General features: G+C 50.4%; 1 protein-coding gene across 4 annotated transcripts in view; it reads right to left on the reverse strand.

Annotated features, from left to right (window-relative positions):
* Positions 1-4,419: 4,419 nt before the first annotated feature.
* RALGAPA2 (Ral GTPase activating protein catalytic alpha subunit 2) overlaps positions 4,420-16,157 on the reverse strand; it is a 95,159-nt gene continuing 83,421 nt past the window's right edge. Inside the window, exons 39-41 of one of the 4 annotated variants that reach the window (XM_027704161.1) lie at positions 14,750-14,871; positions 7,565-7,599; positions 4,599-4,709 (exon numbers count right to left, since the gene is read on the reverse strand). In XM_027704161.1, the coding sequence (XP_027559962.1) occupies positions 7,595-7,599; positions 14,750-14,871 (127 nt within the window). In that variant the 3' untranslated portion in view covers positions 4,599-4,709; positions 7,565-7,594. Of the gene's footprint in view, positions 4,710-7,564; positions 14,872-16,157 lie in introns of all 4 variants that reach the window. The other 3 variants (XM_027704159.1, XM_027704160.1, XR_003537410.1) reach the window with 3 other exon arrangements.

Below are 16,157 nucleotides of genomic sequence, written 5' to 3' on the forward strand. Positions count from 1 at the left end.
TGAAGGTGAGGGTATGTACAGCCTGGCCCGTTCCCATGCCCTACCGAGGCTTGCCAGCCTTTTTTAGGGACGGGGAAGGTGACTGACAGGGAGGATTTAAAGCAGAGCAGAAGCTCTGTCGGTGCTGCAGTGGGTGCTGGGCCAGGGCCGGGGGAGAGAAGGGACATGACTTAGCTGCAGATCAGAACAGGTTCTGCTTCCTCAGGGTACGGGACCACGGTGTTGTTTTATTATCTCATTTTACAGTTTTTCTTACTATTGCCTGTATTGCAACACCAGTGCAAAGACAAATGTGAGGAAAATGCTGTACAGCTGGGGGGGCTGAGCTGGGAAGTTTTTGTTTAGTTATATGCACACAGAAGAAATTCAGAATCTATTACATACAATACATTATATTTTACATTTGCCCCATCCATGGAAATGTTCCAGGCCAGGTTGGATGGGGCTTGGAGCAACCAGGTCTAGCAGAAAGTGTCCCTGCCCATGGCAAGGGAGTGGAACAAGATGGGCTTTAAGGTCCCTTCAGAATCAGAGATTCTGTGATAAAGTAAATATAAACATATTCCTTTTATAGCAGTATATCCTATAATCTATAAAGGTATACTTCAGAATATGTAGCCCAGTGTATATTACACACATTATATCAATGCATATTATATTATACAACATATACTAATATATAATGTCTGGTTTATGTTGTCTATCAGACAATGCATATTAGAAAACATTATGTCCAGTACATAATATCGTATATGCATTAGAGATAATTAGTGATACGTTGCCAATATTGCTGTAATGCCACCCCATTGTCTCACAGAATGTTTTCTCAGCCCTGCAGCCACGGTTTGTGTGCTGTGGAGGACAGAGTGCACTGCACAGTGCAGGGGGTGTGCAGGTGCACACACATCTGCACACCTGGCATATGCACTATACCTGCATGTCAGACATGACCTAAAATAGTATTATTTATTGTGTGTACGTAGTGCATTGAATATTCCGTGATGCACATTATATGTGTGCAGAATATTGTATTGTGTATTATATTACACATTCTTTATGGAATGTTATATAGGATTCATATGTTGCTGATGTGATTTACACAATTTTCTTAAGCAGTATGCTGTTATTTAGAATGTACATATATATGCACACAATATTACAGTTCATATAGTAATGTTGTAGTTTATGTAGTGCTATGTACATACAGCTACATTATATGCCAGGGATGTGTGCATATATAGATATATGCATACATAATGTATATGTAATATGTCGTATATACGTAACCTTAACCCCCTATTTTGATAAAATTGTTAAATTTATATTGAATATCAATATTCTAAACCAAGTCTTAATAAGATAAAATATATAGTGCATATATGGTATAATACATTGTATATTATATAATGCATATCACATTACATAACTTGTATTATATGTAGATTATAGATTATAGATTGCATGTATTATGCTTAATGTAATAACATATACATATTGTATCTGTGTGTATTTGGTAGCTATAATATATACACTATCCAGTTTAAACATATAGACATACACAATGTAAAATGTTAGATATATAATTAAACATACTATAGCACATAACATATAGATCATGAGATACATAATATGTTATATATAGAGAGAGCACATTAACAGATGTAGAAATAAGATAATACACATGAACATGGTAGGCATCCTCCTAAGGCTGAAAAAGAGTGGATTTAGATGGGATATTGTGAGGAAATTCTTGGCTGTGAGGGTGGGGAGGTGCCCTGGCACAGGTTGCCCAGAGAAGCTGTGGCAGCCCCATCCCTGGAAGTGTCCAAGGCCAGGCTGAAGCAACCTGGTGAAAGGTGTCCCTGCCCATGGCAGGGTGTGGAATGGAATGGGCTTTAAGGATCCTTCCCACCCAAACCATTCTGTGATCCCACAGTAAGTATAAACTAGTTATATATTATTTATTTTCATAATTATTATTAATGTCATTTTTGTGCCTGCTGCTGCAGCTGGTGGGGCTGGGGGTGCCTTGACCCCGTGTTCCTGCCCCGTGCTGTGCTGGGCTGTGCCCGCCCTGTGCCCGCCTGCTGACAGGGGATGGGTCCCCCCGGCTGTGCCAGCCCCCACCCTGGGGGGCACAGGCACCACCCAGCCCAGGGAGCACTGGGAAAGGATCCTCCTCGGCAAAGGTGGGTGGAAGCCGGGTTCCCAAGGGCAGTTATTTCTGCAAAGGGAGCCTCATCTGGAGCCAGCTGCAGTAACTCTCCACTTCTGACAAGAAGCACCTGAAAGCAATTGAGAGAACTTTGTCATCTCTCTTCAGCAAAGGAACAGAGAGTTCCAAGTGTCTTTTCTGACGCTGCATGTGCAGCCCCCTGCATTTCCTTAAGGAGTATCTCAATAGAGCAGAAAATCACCATTAGAAACATCTTGTTTTTAGTGCTGATGCAAGTGGCTGGGCCACAGGGGATTGCAGGGAAGCAGGTTATGGACAGTGGCCTCTGAGGGTCCCCGAGGGTCGGTCATTGTGCTCAGCAACCGCTGAGCCCCCTCAGCGCCATGGGAAGGGCCAGGCTGGCAGGAGGTGCCCACCCTGCAGGGGTGGCAAACGGCACTGCTGCCACGTGTGTGGGGTGTGACCGTGTCCGGTGCCTGTGTCGGTCATGGTGTGGCACGAACACCCCACAAGCGCTGGAGCCTGGAAACGCCGTTGCTGGTTCTGCACGGGGCAGCCATTCCTGCAGCCGTTCCTCAGTGCTGAAGGACAGCAGAGTTTGTGCCGGTGCCGCCATCACTGCACCGTGTCCCGCAGTGACCCTTCCTGCTCCGTGTGAGCCAGCCCTGCACACCCATGGCACCTGCAGCAGCGCGGGCCCAGGGCCCAGGCAGCTCCACATGGCACCGGCACAGTTGGAGCCACCACCCCCTCCCCAGAGCAGAGCTGAGCGCCAGACCGGACCCAACAGCTCCCACCCTCCGGCCGCTGCACACACCACCCAGGTACGCCCTTCTAGTGCTCTCTGGGGACATTTGTTGTGAGCAAAGATTTATTAAGTTTGTGAGGGGTAACAGAGCGGCTTTGTCATCCACGTCAGGGTGCAAAACCACAGCTGAGTTTATACAAATTAATAGGCTTTTGACATCAAGAAAACACTATTTCATCAGTGTTTTAATTTCTCCCTGAATTAGAGATGCATATTGCTCTAACAAGAAATGGCTCCTTACTCAGAAGGATGCCTTTGAAATTGTTTCAGACCAGCTATTAGATAACTAAGGGTCAGACAGCCCTGCCTGTCCAGCCCTGAAAGTAAAATAAATTAAAATACACCTTTTATTTTCTAAGTTCCTTCAACAACACAAAAACAGTAGAAATCAAAACCCAAATGTGAGGCAGAAAATCAAACCAGCCATCCAAGTCCCGAGTGACAGAGGCTCCTTCCCGCAGCTGTGCTGGGTGGGTTCCTGTCAGCTCCACTGGTTCTGGCTCCTGCTCCAGGGGCACTGGGGCCTGGGCACAGATCCCACAGCGGAGTGTGGAGCCACCTCGGCACCACTGGCCGTGGCTGGAACAGCGTCCCATGTGCACAGCGTGGTCCCGGGCTGGCAGACGGACAGACAGACGTAACACCAAGTACAAGTGCAAAAACAAATGGGGCCCAGTGGGGCATTTCCCAAAAATGCAATCCCTTCACTTAAAGCAACTCCCATTCCATTGGGAGGTGTGCGTGGGAGTATCCAGGAGCAACCGAACACCAGCAGGACATGGATCCATGGCTGTGGGATCTTGGTTTTCTGTTGTTTTTATATCACTGGGGATTTACCTACAAAAATTGTCACCCCTAGAAACCTACAACATGTGGAGACTGAAACACATCAGCTACTGACAACATGAGCTCTGCTCACTACACCAGGTGCCAGGAGGACACTGCATGTCCTCAAAAGCCTTCAGATGTGCTGTCCTCTGACTAGAGATGGGTCACAGCCTGCTGCCCTGCTGGGACACAGGGAAGGGGTTACCCAGTTCTTCACTCTGTGCTGGGGAGGGTCGTGGCAGGAGTGTGGCTTTTGCATTCTAGGGAGTGGTTCAGTGCGCAGCCATCACACGCCATGGAGGGGCCACAGTGCCCTGCAGTGGGACAGCACAGACTGGAGAGCTGCTCCCTCTTCCACCTGTGCTCCCAAAGGGAACATGTGCTACCTGGCTAGTCACAGGAAAACCTCTATTTAGACAGAATTCCCTAATGCACAGGTAAGTGCTGCATGGAATGACTAAAGCGATGCTCTAAGGGTACATTGGATAACTGGTTTCAGTGCTGGTTCATGACCTGTAGCTGTGGCGCCAGCGCCTGTGCCCAGGGGCTCGGGGCCCTTGCTCAGCCAGTGACAGCACCACACTGATGGTAACCCAGGTGACACCTCATCACCAGCCACGTCTGTCCCGCTCAGGGAACGGCAGTTTTACAGAGCAAAGCCCTCGTCCATCCCCTTCCAGAGGAGCTCCCCCAAAAGTGCCCATTGTGTCACTCCCCTGGCCGGAGCTCTGTGTCCCGGAGCTCAGCTGGAAGCCTTGCTGAGAGCGCTGGCGGAGCGGCGGAGCTTCCCCGACACTCTGCTCCTGGAGGCACGTGGCAGCGGGGGCGAGGGCGGCTCCGCCAGCTCGATGCCGATGGTGACAGTGAGGTCAGCGCTTGCACTTGTGGTGAGGCAGCCTGGAACACAGAGCAGGCAGGGAAAAAACAGGTCAGGACAAAAGAGCCTGTGTGCCTTGGAATAACTGCGTGGCACAGCCCCTCCCCTCTTCCCAGTTCCTCCTGGGCATCACTCATGTGAACCTGACATTCTACAGGAGGAATTTGGCCAGGCACCTGAGGAAGTGTGATATACTGCACTTCCTGGAGAAATCAGGGATTTCTCTTTGCCAGCTCCCACAAGTGAGGAGCAGCCAGGCCGTGATGGGCCTCAGTGCCCAGGTGAGTGCTGAGGCCGCTGGCATCAGCCCCTTTGGGTCTGCACAGCCCCCAGTGGCTCCCAGTGCCGCAGCAGCCCCATGGGATGGGGGGAGGATACTCCCATCCTGCTCACTTGAAGCTCCAACAAACCCACATACAATAGTTCTGTGTGGGTTATATAAAATTGTTTTTTGCTGTGTGTCACTAAGCAGCTCTTTTGTATTCAGTCTGTTACAGGGAGCTGGAAACGAGCTTCCCCAGCGTGAGGACTCACACGAAACTCCCTGGAAGATGTCTGGTGTCTCTGATAAAAAAATCCTAAAGAATCACGATTTCTTCCAATTCCACTACGTGACAGGACACCAGGTACCCTCATTACTGGCTCACCCTAGAAGGGTCTCTGGGAGCCTGGAGGCTCTGGGGTGTAACCTGGGGTTACACTTTGTTTTCTGCAGCCTGGAGTTCCACCTCATTTATTCCCCATAGGCCAGTACGACCAGAGGCTCGGGCTGGCTGAGTGGGAGCAGGTGAACACAGGGCCTTTAACTGAGACACAAATGACCAAAGCCAGGTGCAGCTGCTCCCAGGGACACACCCTGCCCTGCTCCTGCTGCTGGGGGTCTGACCTGTCCCAAGGTGCTTCCCAGAGGAACTCCATTTCATCAGCTCCCTTGGGGAACAGTATTTTTAAACCGTGTTGCAATTCTCTCCCTAAGTGCAAACACAAGTTTTTTCCTACAGGTGGGAGGGAAGAACAGCCTTGCAGCCAGGTGAGGAGGATGGAGGGAGGCTCTAAGCCCACACCAAAGGCCAGTGCCGGTGCCACTCCCTCTGAACTCCAGAGGGATGGTTGTGTTTGGCAGCACAGACCTATTTCCAGTTCAACACCTGGCTCCGTTCTCTGCCTGTGCTTTTATTTGCTGTTAGTTCCTGTGCCCGGCCAGTCCAGGGCTCTTTAATCCTCCCCTCACCTTTCCTAGCCCGGGTGACTCCCAGACATGCACAAAACACCCCAAAGCCCGGGCAGGGCCTTGGCTGAGCTGCCCCTTGAGCACAGGTGAGCAGGGCAAGCCTTGCCCTCCTGGACAGGTGGGGATGAGGCCGTGGGTCAGTGCGGCGGCAGGATGAGCCCTGCCCCTGTCCCAGGACAAAGACCCACGTGGGCTCTGCTGCGCTTTCAACACGAGGGGTGACCTGTTCTGCTTCAGCAGCTCTGGGTTATTTGAGTGACTCAAAGCAGGAGTGGAACAGCAGCAGCCAAACCCGAAGGGTGAGCCCCCTCAGCCAGCCTACAGCCCCCGTCTGCATCTCAAAGACAGCCATTACTTACCAGATTGGTACTTCAACACAACTGACTGAGGGGAAATAGCACATTTTAAAAAGGTGGAAAATGTGACTTAGCCTGTAAAGGCATTTTCTGTGAAAAATTCAGAGCTGTCAGTTTTGGATTAAAAACAAAACCTGTGGTGCTGCTGGCCGGGGAGAAAAGTGTGGGGGAGGGAAGGGCTGCGAGGGAGGTGTCGTACTTGACATTCCTGCAGTGAGGCAGAATGGCATATGGTCAAAATAGTTGGTTTTCCCCAAATGGACGAGCTGAAGCAACGCTCATGTGAGGGCTGAACAATGCCTGGCTGATGCCTGTGACAAGGGGGCAGGTGGGGCTGTGGCCAGGCACACCTAGGCCAGGAGCACCCGCAGCACATCCACCTTGGAGCTGGAGCATTCCGACAGTCCCAGCTTCCTTCTGGCACGTCCCGAGCTCTGCAGCCCACCTTGCAGCTCCCTGAGAGCACCGTGATTGATGGGGAGGTGGCAGCTGCGCAGTGAGCAAGTGACAACCGCCCTGGAGAAAGGCTCCCCTCCCCAGTGTTCTCATTCCCCTCGTGGGCTGTCTGGCACAGGCTCGAATGACTTGACTGCCTTGCCAGGGGAGCCCGTGGAGTCGGAGAGGGGGCTCTGCGCGTTCGGCTGCGCCCACGGTCGGCGGTGGGTTGGGGTTGGGATGCTCCTGTGCTATGGAGGAGGGTGTTTGCTCCCTCACTGTTGTTTGTTTGGGAGTGTGCCTGGGCAATGTGAAATTACCAGCAGTGAAAACCAAACAGCAGCTTGTAAATACAAAATAGTAAATGATGAGGAAACCACAAACACCAGTTTCTGACTCTCATGGACCAGTGGAGCCTTTAAAATTCAGAACTCATCCAAACAAGTGGAATTTACACAGAGGGAAAAAAGCTGCCCGGCAGCTGCTCCCTGCCTGTCGCACGGGTGAACATGGTGGCAGGGGCAGCCCCACACAGCTCTGTGGGCACTGGGGACAGTGGCCAGCGTGGCTGTCCCATCCCTGGTCACACACACCCACAGGCCCTTCCCTCAGTGCCTGTGTCCCCGTGCCCAGCAGCAGCCGCCGGGGCAGCAGGGACCACGCGGGCTCAGGGCACGCAGAGCCAGAGCGGACAGGGACAGCCAGAGACAGACCCGGAGGGCCCCAGAGCCACCACGGCCGCACGCTGAGCAGAGGAGGAAGAAGAGGAGGAGGAGGAGGAGGAGGAGGAGAGCTGTTAGAGGTGAAGCACAGCGGCAGCAGCAGAGGGGCCTGCGGGAAGCGTCGCTCTTACCTGCGGCCATTAACGAGAGCGTTACACACTCTAATCTAAAGGGAGAGAACACAAAACGGTGTCAGTGCAGGAGCAGCACACCCGGCACCCACTGTGCCAACGGCAGCCTGGCACAGCAGACGCCGGCACACGCTGGGCACCAGCAGGAAGGGCAGCTCAGGAAGGAGAGTTCCCCTCAGCCCTCGGGGACCTGGAGAAACAGGGACCCACACGCTTCCTTCTCAGGTCTGTGGATTGAAACAGTCAAGGGAGGGAATGCTGGCAAAGATGGGAATGAATAATCATTGCACTTCAGCTTTTGCCAAACGAGCTGCCATGGGACGGTGGGTGCAGCTGCCTCGGCTCCACCTCCAGCACCGCTGCTGGTCACACCATTTCAAACTGTGTAAGATTTGAGGCTTCACAGAGACCTAAACCACTGGGACACTGCAGGCAGGTTAAAACCCCAGGAAATGAGCAGTGTAGGGCCTCTTACAGGTAAGACCTGGTGAGGGAGGCTTAAGCTTTTAAAGTAAGTTCTTTGCAGGAGGGGATTAGAAATGGAGTTAGGAATACAGATAAAAACACACTTCAAATGAAATTGTTTTGTGGGAAGCTAGAGAGAAATGGCTTATTGCATCTCAAATCCACCAGAGAACAAACCTCATTTCTCATGCCCCGCCTTGCCAGGGCAGGTGCTCTAGGAATGACCTTTCAGCCATTTCTCTCCAACTGAAGTAGCTGAACACCCCTGAAAGCAAGGGTGGGTCTCCATGACCTGTAAGGATCCTGAAGCCTTGTATTTGAGAAGACCCATGAAGTTGTCACAGGGGCTGTGACCTGTTCCAGCCCCCCCATTAACCTGTCAGCCAGGACAGGGCTGTGGAAATCTTTGTTTTCCTTCCTAGTAAATGTGAAGGTCAGAAAATTCCAGAGAGAATCACTGTAGTAAATCTGCCCAGTGTTGCTGCTTCCCACTTCCAAGGACAGGCTCAAAGTACACTGTAAGCAGCATCCTGAGCCTGCGTGGAAGAAATCATCGATAACTGAAGCAGTGGCTGTGCTAATCAAACACGTCCTGCAGTGCCTTGGAAAGCTCTACATGAAGCAGTAAGAGAATCTCAAACTACAGGTTAATCAGGGGCAGAACCACCCCTAAAATAGCATTCACAGTTTCCAGGAGGGAGTGCCTGGCACCGTCACAGGCCCAGCCTTGATGGTTTGAGGGATTTGGAAATAAACCCTAAATGTACACATCGAAGTTTAATTAGTCAGGACTTGGAGCAGCCGCTAATTAGTTCTGCACGGGTTGGCCTCAACCTCAGCCAGGGGGAGCGTTGGGGGTTTTGGGGGTGTCACAGGTGGGGCAGCCCAAGCCCCTGGCCCGCGGCCACTCTGCTCCAGCTCTGCTCTGGCTCTCCGTGGCCACGGAGCCGATGCCTCAGTGCAGAGAGAAAATGCAAAGGGGCCACATTGCCCGGAGCCTTCTCCGAGCTGACAGCTCGAGCAGCTGGAGCTGTCACCCAGCAGGAGAGATGGGCCTGTCAAGCTCATATTTTCTCCCATCCCAGCACTGATTGCTTGGAGAAACCCTCTCTCTCTGCCTCCTCTCCCGGAGATTGTAGCTGGGGGAGCTCCCTCTGAGCCAGTCAATTACATAGAAAAGGCAGGGGCCCAGGCTGAGAGCCCTAATGTGCCCCTTCCCTGCTGGAGATCCCGAGGGAACGCCAGGCTTGAGGGAGAAGCAGCCCCAGCACCTGCCCTGCCTCGGGGACAGGTCAGGGCTGCCCGCCCTCGTCAGTGCAGGGCACAGACCCAGAGCAGGCGGCCGCTGCTTTGCAGGGAGCTGCAAAGGAAGGATGCAACTTCCCTAGGGCTCTGCAGGGATCCAGAGCCTCCGGAGCCAGGCCTGTTCAGCCACAGGAGCTATGGGGGGACAGAGCTGCTGCCCCAACAATTCGTGGTAACTGTGACACTGCTCTGTTTAATGGCAGACCGTGCCTGCCCCTCACAGGGACACTAAGGTGGCAGCTCTGTGGATGAGGGCAGGAAAGCCACGGAGGGAACACTGGTAACAGAGAGCACAGGGGCAAGAAGCAGCTCCCGAATCTGCTCCCAAGGGCAGCCCAGCAGCAGCTGGGACAGAGGCTCCAGTCTGCTCAGGATGTGGAGCTACCTGGATTAAACAGAGAGGGAAAGCCAGACAGGTCCCTGTGCCTCCTCCTGCATACTCACAGGGAAGGAGGAGAAGAGAAAGCCAAATCCTGCCTCCTGTGGTAACTCTTCTGGCTCCTCTACTCCACCTCCCTCAGCTTTTCCTCTTTGTTCACTGCCTGGACAACCTCCACCACGGCAGCACCGACAGCTACCTGAGTTCCATCTCACCTGCTGAGCACGGGCTCCGTGCTAACCACTCAATTCCCTGTCCTTCTTCCCACATCAGAGGAACCCCCGGCCCGGACCAGGGAGGGCTGGGCACGGAGGATGGAGCCCACAGCTGCCCCTGGCAGACAGTGCCAGCGCTGCCTCCTCTCCTGGCGGCAGCAGCTGAGCCGTGGTTCCGAGCAGCCAGGACAGGCAGGAATTTCCTGAGTCCCAGGTACTAGAAATGAATTGTTCCGTTTCAGGCAACACTGACACACAGATCAAACACGACACATGCCGCACGTGCTGCGGTATTGTGGCACAGCTACTCACTTTCAGATGTGTGTTTTTTTACTATTCCCCAAAACAGGCAGAAATATTATATATACAGAACCCGGAGAGACTTTTGTTCCACCTGTACACAGATCTGACAAAACACCCTACAAGGAAAACACCCTTTTTCAAGGAAAAAGATAAAAGCACAAAAAACCTAAAGAAGTAAAAAACAAAAACAGAAAAACCACACCAAAGCAAAAGGAATCCTGTCTCATCGTTACAAAGAGCATCAGTCTGGTTAACGCAATAGTTACTCTGGGTTTGGTTTTGTTTCTGTCAAAAATACATTTTAAATCTAGGTGTCAAATTGAAATATTCCTTTCACTTTAAAGTGGGAAAGATAAAGCTCAGCACTGATCAAAAAGTGGTTTAAAATAAACCAGATCTGGTTCCTTGTACATTCAAGTATTTTCCAGAGGAACTTTATGCATGTAAAAGTCTGGAGACAAAAGAAAAGCATGTGTCACCTTTACAACAAAAAGCCTGCAAAATCTCGGTTTTATGTAAATCAGCAGGCAGGCTCCCGAGGCTTTAAAACCAGGGAATGCTGAAAACCTCTATAGTTCCTCAACTCAAGTGTTGCTCCTGGGCAATGCCATAATATTCATTAAAGAATCCATTTATCAACAGATACCACATGTCTGAGTTTTCCAGCACAGTTTTCCTGACACTCCACTGAAAAGGATGCTTTAAAAACATTAAGCTGGAACACAAGAATCCGGGATGCTTTGCCTGCCCATTCCACAATATCCATTAGCAACTAAAAAAGCCAAGATTTACACTATATCCTCCCTGATAACGTTGAGCATTGTGCTTTATTTTCCAAGTCATTAGCATGCACAAGAATGACCTCATGGTGAACAGATGCACTTGGATATGGCAGTGATTAGATCAGTCCTCTCAGCAGTCAAGTGTGCCCGTTCCCATTAACCCCTGGAGTGCCAACGGCAGCGCTGCAGCTCAGGGGTTCCCTTCCAACAGAAACCTGCCCTGTACAAACCCCTCGCACAGAATCCTCCCATGGTGGGCAAGCTATGATCAGACAGTTGCCCTGGAATACCTGGCCACTTCCACTTCCTAAGGGATAACACCACGCTTCTAGTTGCTGATCTTACACCAAAAAACCCCCAAGCCCAAGGCAGCCCTTTGAGCCACAGAGGCAAAGTTGGGGCGCTGCTCTGTCTGTGTGTGCCCGCTTCAGCCTCACCATTTTTTTAAAGAACACGCAAGTATTTTGTTGAATAACTGTTTCTGGTTTTGGCTGAGGGAGCAAGAACAGCAGCTTAAAGCCCGTCCTCTAAAAGGAGAGAAATCTGCAGAGGGAAAGGATGAGAATAATTCAATAGTGTTGGATTATGGAGGATTTCCTGGGCTGCCTCTCAGACCCAGCCTAATTAAAATACAGCATGTAATGCACCAGTTTAACAACAAAGGGCCGTATTCCCAGCTTTTGTTCCTAATCTGCACATCCCCTAAATGAGTTCAGGGATGGCCATTCTGCCTACCCGGCTGCTGAAGATAGCCAGGGCTATCTGTGAGCCGTGCAGGGAGTTTAAGGCTCCGAGCCTGGAAACAGCAAAGGAGATCAACTGGGTGATTTTCTGATTTTCGTGCAGAAAATGCAGCACCTGCAAGACTGTTGGTGACAGAGACACTAACCCAGGGCAGGAAACCCACATCCGACCTGAGCCTGGGGGATGCATCCCCCGGGGCAGCATCAGAAAATGCAAAACCATGCAGTTCAAATCATTAGATCATGGTTAGCAACACCCCAGTGATGTGTGTCAGCGAGAGCTACGTGTTCAATTCATTTAATGGGCCTGATTTCTTCTTATGACTACTGAGAACAAGCTTCATTTTAATAAAAAGCACACTTACTCCTTGACCTTTCTGCTGCACGCGTGTATTCCAGCGCTGACAGGACCACACCTGAGTGGCATTAAGAATCAGATCAGATGAGAATTAATCTTAAATTTACCTGAGGAATTTACGCTCGGCAGAGTCAGCAGCACCAGCTGGCTCGTCACCTGTGCCAGCTCCATGAATCCCACAGAATCATCAAGGCTGGGAGAGATCTTCAAGATCATCAAATCCAGCCACCAACCCAGCACCACCATCATCACCCCTAAACCACATCCCCAAGAGCCACATTCAGACACGTTCTGAACACTTTCAGAGGCAGTGACTCCAGCACCTTCCTAGCAGCCTGTGCCAGTGCCTGACTACCTTCTCAGGGAAATTTTTTTTTTCATTTATTGCTCCCTGATTTCAGAATAGAAGTTCCCTTTTTACATGGAAAAAAATGCCAACCGTGTTCCTAAGCAGCACACAGGTGATTCCTGCAGGCGTTAAACGGGTGGGTCTATGCCTGGAGCAGGACTGCCTGCCTGTGGCACAGGCTGCATGCTGGGAAACAGCTCCTGAGCTGCCAGGGCTGCATCCAGCCTCCCTTCCAACTGCCAGGGAGCATCTGATGGAAAACACATCCCGATGGCCATGGCTGACACTGCCCTTGCTCATCACTGACTAAATATGCAGGTGAATCAGTAGGTAACGTGAGGAGACTCTCTGAAGCAGAGATTCTGACACCAGAAGTCATGGCCAGCCTCCAGTTCATGAGCGAGAAATTAATTCCAAGGCTCTGAAGTCCAAAAACAGGGACCTGACCGGGGCAGGTTTTACAATTAAAAGCAATTAAAATAATGAAATTATAAAACCACATCCAGGGTACTCATAATTTAACAGTGTTCTGAAAACCTCAGCAATTGGGAAACACTTTAACCAGGTCTGGCACACACAGCATATCCCAGCCTTCAGAGAGCGGCACTGCCGAGGGATCTGCCCCGTCAGACCACATTTGTACACAACCAGAGCACTGCATGCTCTAAAAACACCAAAATGAGACACAATTATGCACAGAGCAAAACATTTAAAACAGATCAATATATCTACGTTTCTATTTGCTGATATGTCAACAGATAAACGATTCAAGTGCTAACAACCAACCCTGGGCACGCGCTGCGCTCCTATTGAAACGGGCGATTTTTTTGTCTCAGACTTTTGGCAGAGTGTATAAAAGAATTTAATGCACAGCTGTTCTACTTTTTAATGTAGGAAACATTAATCAAAGCTTTAAGTTATAAGCTTTCCTCGCGTTGTTTAGTATTCCAGTTCAGCAGAGATCAATAGATCCATCCCGTGTTCCCTGACGCCTCTCCAGGACGCAGAGGCGCGATTATGTAAATGGCCCCGGCTCCCTCCCCTCCTGCCAGCGCTTATCTCCAAAGCCTTCTGCCTGCTGCTCCTGGCCACCACTGCCCGGCCCGCACAGGCCTCTTATCTCCTCACAAAGCTCCGAGCGCGCCAGGACCGGAGCCAGGAACGCTAGACAATGCTGCACGGCTGGTTTTATTCCTAAGTGATTTATTCTAGCAAATTTAATTTCTTCCTTCAATGTTTCAGTTTAGATGGAAGATATCTGCTAACAAGTCGGGCTAAAGAGAAATAGAGCAGATGTCCTGCAACGTTTGTACAAGTTGGAAATAATCTATTCAGCAATCCAAAAGAGAAGCAGAGAATGATTAGAAAGTGCCTGTGTCACCCTATGAGTGTCAACAATGGATTAAGGAATCTTTGTTAGAGAGTCCAGCACACGGTGACAGATACTTTCTGGAGGCTGGAAAAAACACATCTTGAGGGCACTAGAAATCTGCATTTCAGAGCAAAAGATCCCTTTCAGAAGAGGTTCACTTAAACTCAATGGAACCAGCCAGGCAGCGATTGGTACCTCACTGACCACACACTAACCTAAATCTCCACAGGGCACACGAGGAATAAATGCCCAGAGTTTGGCACTGCGTTGTCACCTCTCAGGAGGGCTGATGAATGATGAGCATTGATGTGCGTGTATACACACACCACCCCCCCCACATATATCCACACATCCATTAAAGCCCCCAAAGAGGCTCCAGGCCAGGTGCTGGAGGGCAGCCTGCAGTGTGCTTGTCTGCATTGAAGGGACGCGCCCGCATCCCGCCCGCCGCTGTGATTCCCTAACAGCACCCCGTTCCTGCGTTTCTTGGGCATTAATCCCTGACCCTGGTAGCTCAGCAGCATAATCCCCATTTAGCATTAGCAGCAGCTTCCCCTGCGAGGAACTATTTTTGATAAGTGAGCCCCAATTCAGGCCTCGCTTTTGAACAACATATTCCCAGCTCAGCAAGAACCCGGAGTCCTGAATGAGCTGGAGCCCATCACTGCAAGAAAGTTCATTAACCTCGCCAGAGTCGGGGGTTAACAGGATAGCTGAAGAAAGGAGCAGACTGAATAGCTCTGATGCAAAACAAATTAAAATGAATGTCATCATTCCTTTTGATATTCATTAGTTGATTCAGGGGAAGAATGGTCTTCTTAAATTTGCAAGCATTTATCTACAAAAAACAGGTGTACATCTGCTGCTCAAGTGCTTCTTGGGGCTACAGAGAAGAATAACGTGCAGAGACTCACCAGTTCCACCGAGGGAGTAGCTGGGAGAGGGAGAAAAGACCTGAGCGGCAAAATCCTCGAACGTCATCACCTCTTTGTGGTTCTGGATGATGGCTTCGAGGTACAGAGCTCTCTCCTCGTAGCTGCGGTGGCCCCGTTAAGGAAACGTGTGTGCAGAGCTCAAGGCTGTCCCACGGCGTCCCTGAGCACCAGCCCCTCAGCCCCACATCCACGCTGACCAGGCTGCAATGGGTAGGGAACGGGGGGGACCAGAACTGTCCAGCAGTTCTGAACGGGAGCAGTGAGGAGAGGACACCCTTCAGGGCTGGAAATTCAGGGTAACACCTCTGAGCTTCACGACTCAGAAACAGCCACTCGGGAGCTGCCAAGGGCAGGAGCAAACCCCCAGACCGCAGCTTTCCAAACCAGAACCCCCCGTCACAGACGGGCTGGGGCACTATGGGAAGCTCCTGGCACACAATATTCCTGTTCCAATGACTAGAAAAGTGACTAGATTGGAGAAACAAGCTATGGGACAGAGGGGATCAACCCCCCCTCACATTCATTTGATCACTGGACTTCTCAAAAGAAATTAACCACAATAAACACAATTCTGAAAGCGTGACAGTTGTATTCAGGGCAGGTGCTGGAAGGTGCAACCCTATGTATCCCAAAGAAACGATGGACATTGGACAAACCCAGCCCACAACTTGCATGCATTATGGCCTGCATAATGCAGACAACAAAGCGAGCTAACATGGAGACTATTGCCTTTTAATTAAAACTCGGCAACCTGGAACACACAGCATTCAAATGTGTAATCAAAAACCAGTCACCAATAAAACTTACAAGCGTAACAAGCTGAAGCAACTTTCCAGCTGTCTTAATAGGACCCCTGCTTGCGGCAGCCTTTCACAGTGGAGAAAGCAAATCTTCCCCTTTTGTGTGCAGCTTCTGTCTGCTCAGAAGGTGAATCATACACTTCCAATAACAGGATAACGCTCAGGACAAATCTACAATGGGCTGGAGAGCCTCACGTATGACTTTATGAATTAGGGCTCGCAGGAGCCAGGATGACATCTCATTCTCCGTTTCCTCAGTGAAAACAAAAGTTTTCAGCGCCTCATTGTGCTTCTGTTACGGGGAAATGCACTCGAGCTCCGCAAGGCTGTTCAGTGGGAGCAAAGGCCAAGCTGAATTTAGAAATTAGGAGCAGGAGAATAACACCAGTGACAACAGAATGCAGGTGAGGGTATTTAGAATTGAAAAGCATTACTAATTAATATTGAAGTGCCATTTGTAACTTGCAGTACATTAACAAAACCACTCTGAAACAGTATTTAAAAAAAAAATATCAGAGTAAAGCAGCGCTTAAAGGCAGGAGACGATGGTCTAGTGTCGACCTTGAGGGGAATAAGCAAAGCACGTC

This window comes from Neopelma chrysocephalum, unplaced genomic scaffold, assembly GCF_003984885.1.
Source record: "Neopelma chrysocephalum unplaced genomic scaffold, ASM398488v2 Primary Assembly neopelma1_257, whole genome shotgun sequence".
NCBI lineage: Eukaryota > Metazoa > Chordata > Aves > Passeriformes > Pipridae > Neopelma > Neopelma chrysocephalum.